Consider the following 4,180-nt stretch of genomic DNA (forward strand, 5'->3'; position numbering starts at 1 on the left):
TGTCTGCATTTGGGTTGGCAGCACAACTCCTTACCCACTGGACCACCAGAGCTTCCTAAATACATAAACTAGGGAGTCAAACGCTAATCTGTTGTTCCTCTATTCTCTGCTCACTGATATCTATCCCTTCACTTTAACAACCACAACCACTTGCAAGCAAATTTCATACATTTCAGTCTATTCTGGTAAAACTCTACAAATCAATCGACCTACAAGCACAAACACAGGGAGTGGTTGCTCTCAACAGGCATAAAAGGCCTTCATAGATAACGGAACCAAACAACTCTTATGTAGGTGAGGAACTTGAAATCTCCAGAACGAAGAGACAAGAGTGAAGCTAGGCATTTCCCAAATGGGTAATGGGAGAAAGTTTAGTTGACACCTTATCTGCTCAGAAGATCGGAAAATGAGCAAGCATCCTTTTAGATACTTACCAATGATAGAATCCCTCCTGAAAACGTCTCTATCAAAAATGTAAAAGGACAGGTGGCGAAAACTCCGAGGAATTTCACAGTAAAAGTCTTCTCCATAGAAGGGGCTGGAAAAGAAAGATAAAGAGCATCCTTAGAATGTACGCCACAGTGTTAGCTGTACTTTTTACTGGGCAGGCCAACATTGCTAATCATTCCCTGGACAGTGCTACTTGTGTACAACTTGTCCTCCACGTCTTAACTCTTCGACTGAAGCTTTTCATGGTCTTGAAAACTCTTATCATTGTTCTCAGGTACATGTTGTTGTTATTGTATCATCGAATTGGACCCGACTCATTGCTGACCCTCGAGCATGGAAATTGCATGGGAGGAGACTGCTCATCTTTCTCCTATGGAGCAGCTGGTGGATTCAAACCACCTGCTTTCATTTGGCAGCATGACTCCTTACCACTAATCCAGCAGAACTCAGTAGTACATAATGCTTTTACCATGTACATGTATATCATACAGGCACTTGTACATAATACTTTTGAAATGCACCACAAGAACATTTTCTATGTTGTGTTTCATTTGATGGACACGAAACTCCAATTTTTTAACTAGGGTAATGATGAACTCAATGGTTATCAGACTTTTAAAAGGTCTTAGGAGATTATTGTCCCCTTTGGAATTATTAACCATCTCAAAGGTATGTTAACAATGTTTCATTAGTAGACTTGATTCAACTGACAACTTAGGAACATAAGAAAGCTTGACAAAGGTTGTGGTGAATGATTTCTATTACTTAAACCAAATACTAAAGGACTGCTATAATGATTTGCAGGGGACTGTTTTGAGGGAGGGGCAGTAGCGCTCACTTGATATGTCAGAAGTAAAAGACAACACGCTGGTTTCATGACATCAGCTCACTGATGCTCCTTATCCCATGATTCAGTGCAGACTCCTGACTGGGCAGCCACTTCTCTCTCTCCCTGGGAGAGTACCCTCCTTCTGCCACAACTGATCGTGCCCTTCACCCAGTTCTGCTGCCTACCTCAGCCCACGCATGAATCACCCTGACAGACGCAGCAAGCTCCACAGATGGAAACGCAAAAATAAATTGCTAATTCTAATTAAGAGGCAGAAAGCCACTGGGTTTTATTAAACGAACCTTCCCATTGTTCTGGTCAGACACAAGGCTGGGCTGAGGAAAAGGTGGTTCATTAAAGCCACAGCACATATACAAGAAAAACGACACCACCCGGGGCCCGCAGGGAATGCTGAGGAATTCTAGCAAAGGTTTTAGGGCATACACACACTCTCAATTACCTTGAAATATGATATGATCCATTTCCGTGTATATTTATGCTAAGGTCTAAAATGGGAAACATGTAAATCAGTCATGTAAGAACTGTAACAGTATGTAACATCTGTTGAAGACAACAGAAAGAAGAATGTATACTCTTCAAAGCACAAAAAGAAAGAACTATGTATGTCTCATGGTACAACTTCATTATGAATGGCAAAGATGCGATGACAGAAAAGAGAGAAAGAGAGGATTAATTCCCAACTCAGACAATTCTAAGACTACATTTTATTAATTCTAAAATATACCCTTCTCCCCTTCACATCTCAGTACTTCTGAAATAAAAATAAGGTCCTCTGGTGAAACAAATAGCTTCTGCTCCAGGTCCTATCCAAACTACAACTACTGAGAAGCAACGAGTTTGAGGGCTAAGGTGCACTTTATCTAAGCTGTGATCTTTTTGATAAGTTGCTCTACGTCTGAGAGCTAGACAATAAAGATGACAGAACAAAAACTGATGCCTTGGAACTGTGGTGTGGGAAAACAATATTGAATATTTCATGGACTACCAAAAGAACAACCAGGTATGACTTGGAGAAGGTGTAGTCAGAGTGCTCCTTGGAGGCAAGGATGGTGAAGCCTTGTCTTACATACTTTGGGAATGAAGAGGAGAGTAAACATTAGTAAGTAGAGTAGATGGGTGAAGGGAAAGGCAATATATAAAAAGGTTGATCAGACAAAAAGTGCATGAATGCTTCCATTAAAAAAAGTATGATTTGCAAGCTTTTGCTCAAATAAAAAAAAAATGAAAAAGCAGTATAACTGAAAGAAAAAATGTATAAACAGATTTTATAAAAATTAAAATCTGTGCACTTTAAAATATCTCTAAGGAAGGTGGGTGGCGGGGGAGGGGGGAACCAAGCCACAGATTGAAAGAAAATATTTGCAAATTGTTTACCTGTTAAGAAACAAATGGACATTTAAAATACTTAAATTTATTAATAACACAAGAAACTTAATTTTTTAAAATAGGTAAAATATTTAAGCATATATGTGGCTGACTCTGAAAAGAATGGGAAACCCAGACACTTGATTATGCTTACGAGAAACTATACTTGGACAGGAGGAAGTCACGAGAACAGAGCAAGGAAACACTGTCAGTCTGAAGACTAAGGTGCACCTGATCCAGGCCACAGTCTCTGCAATTACTAGCTATGCATCAGAAAGCTGGACAATGACTAGGGATGACAGAAGGAGAAATGCCTTTGAGCTGTGGTGCTGGACAAGAGTATTGAATACACCACGAACTTCTAGGGGGAAAAAAACAGATTCATCCTAGAGAGTGTGAGACCAGGCTGCTCCTTGGAAGCAAGGATTCTGAAGCTTCATCTAACATACTTTGAACATGTCGTAAGGAGGGACCATTCCTTGGAGAGGGCCGTCATGCTTGGGAGGGTGGATGGACAATGCGAGAGAGGAAGACCCAATGAGATGGATTGATTCAGTGACTGGGGTAATGCGAGTAGGTGTGTCAGAGACAGTGCAATTGGCACAGGATAGAGCAGGGTTTAGGGCTGTTGTACATAGGGTTGCTATGAGTCACAAGCAACTCAATGGCACATAACAACAAGATATGACCAAAGAAGATGAATGCCTTATAAACATATAGAAGATTCTTAACATAACTAGTCAACAGAGAAATACTAATTAAAACTGTGAATTATCATTTCATACCTACTAGATTGGCTCTAATGAAAAAGACAGTCACAAGTTTTGGTAAGGATGTGGAGAAATTGCAATCTTCGTACACTTCTGGTGATAAAATAAAGTGGCACTGCCTCTTTGGAAAGCAATTTGGCAATGAACAGCAGCCAGTAAGGAGAGAAACAAAAAGCTATATACAAAAATAAAATAATGGAAAACCATTTCACAATAAAAGAGAACAAGTCCTGATCTATGTTACAACATACACTAATCAAAAGAAGCCTGATGCAAGAGATCTGGTTTTTGATGTTTTTTGGTTATGTTTTTTAATGATTCCCTTTACAGGGAATGTCCAGCTAAGGTGAGCACACACAGACAGGAAGTAAATGAGAGGCTGCCCGTGAGTAAGAGTAAGAAGGAGGTGGCTGCAAAAGGATTTTAGGGACTTTCTGAAGTGTTCTAAAATTGGACTGTGGCAGTTACACTGTGCTGTAAACTTACTAAAAATTGAACTGTACACTTAAAAACCTTCTCCCCACATCGAGGCCTCACCCCTAACTCTTCCTGTGCTTCAGCTGGAACAGCTACCGACTTTCCTCCTCTGATTCACCATAATCCAGAAGGCAATCTAGAAAGTGAACTGTTTGGTAAAATAGAAGAAAATAATCCGCTGTCATCCAGTGAGTTCACAGTCACAGCTGCCCTAGAGGACAGATTAGAACTGCCCCTCAGGGATCCGCTGTCATCCAGTGAGTTCACA

At 40.3% G+C, this 4,180-nt stretch overlaps 1 protein-coding gene across 2 annotated transcripts in view; it reads right to left on the reverse strand.

The window, feature by feature from the left end:
• Nucleotides 1–4,180, reverse strand: part of RASA3 (RAS p21 protein activator 3) — a 194,720-nt gene that overhangs the window by 154,920 nt on the left and 35,620 nt on the right. For both annotated transcript variants that reach the window (XM_006883814.1, XM_006883813.1), the window contains exon 3: nucleotides 435–538. In XM_006883814.1, coding sequence (XP_006883876.1) covers nucleotides 435–538 — 104 coding nt within the window. The remainder of the gene's footprint in view (nucleotides 1–434; nucleotides 539–4,180) is intronic.

This window comes from Elephantulus edwardii, unplaced genomic scaffold, assembly GCF_000299155.1.
Source record: "Elephantulus edwardii isolate Elephantulus edwardi_28Jun2011 unplaced genomic scaffold, EleEdw1.0 scaffold00030, whole genome shotgun sequence".
Classification (NCBI taxonomy): domain Eukaryota; kingdom Metazoa; phylum Chordata; class Mammalia; order Macroscelidea; family Macroscelididae; genus Elephantulus; species Elephantulus edwardii.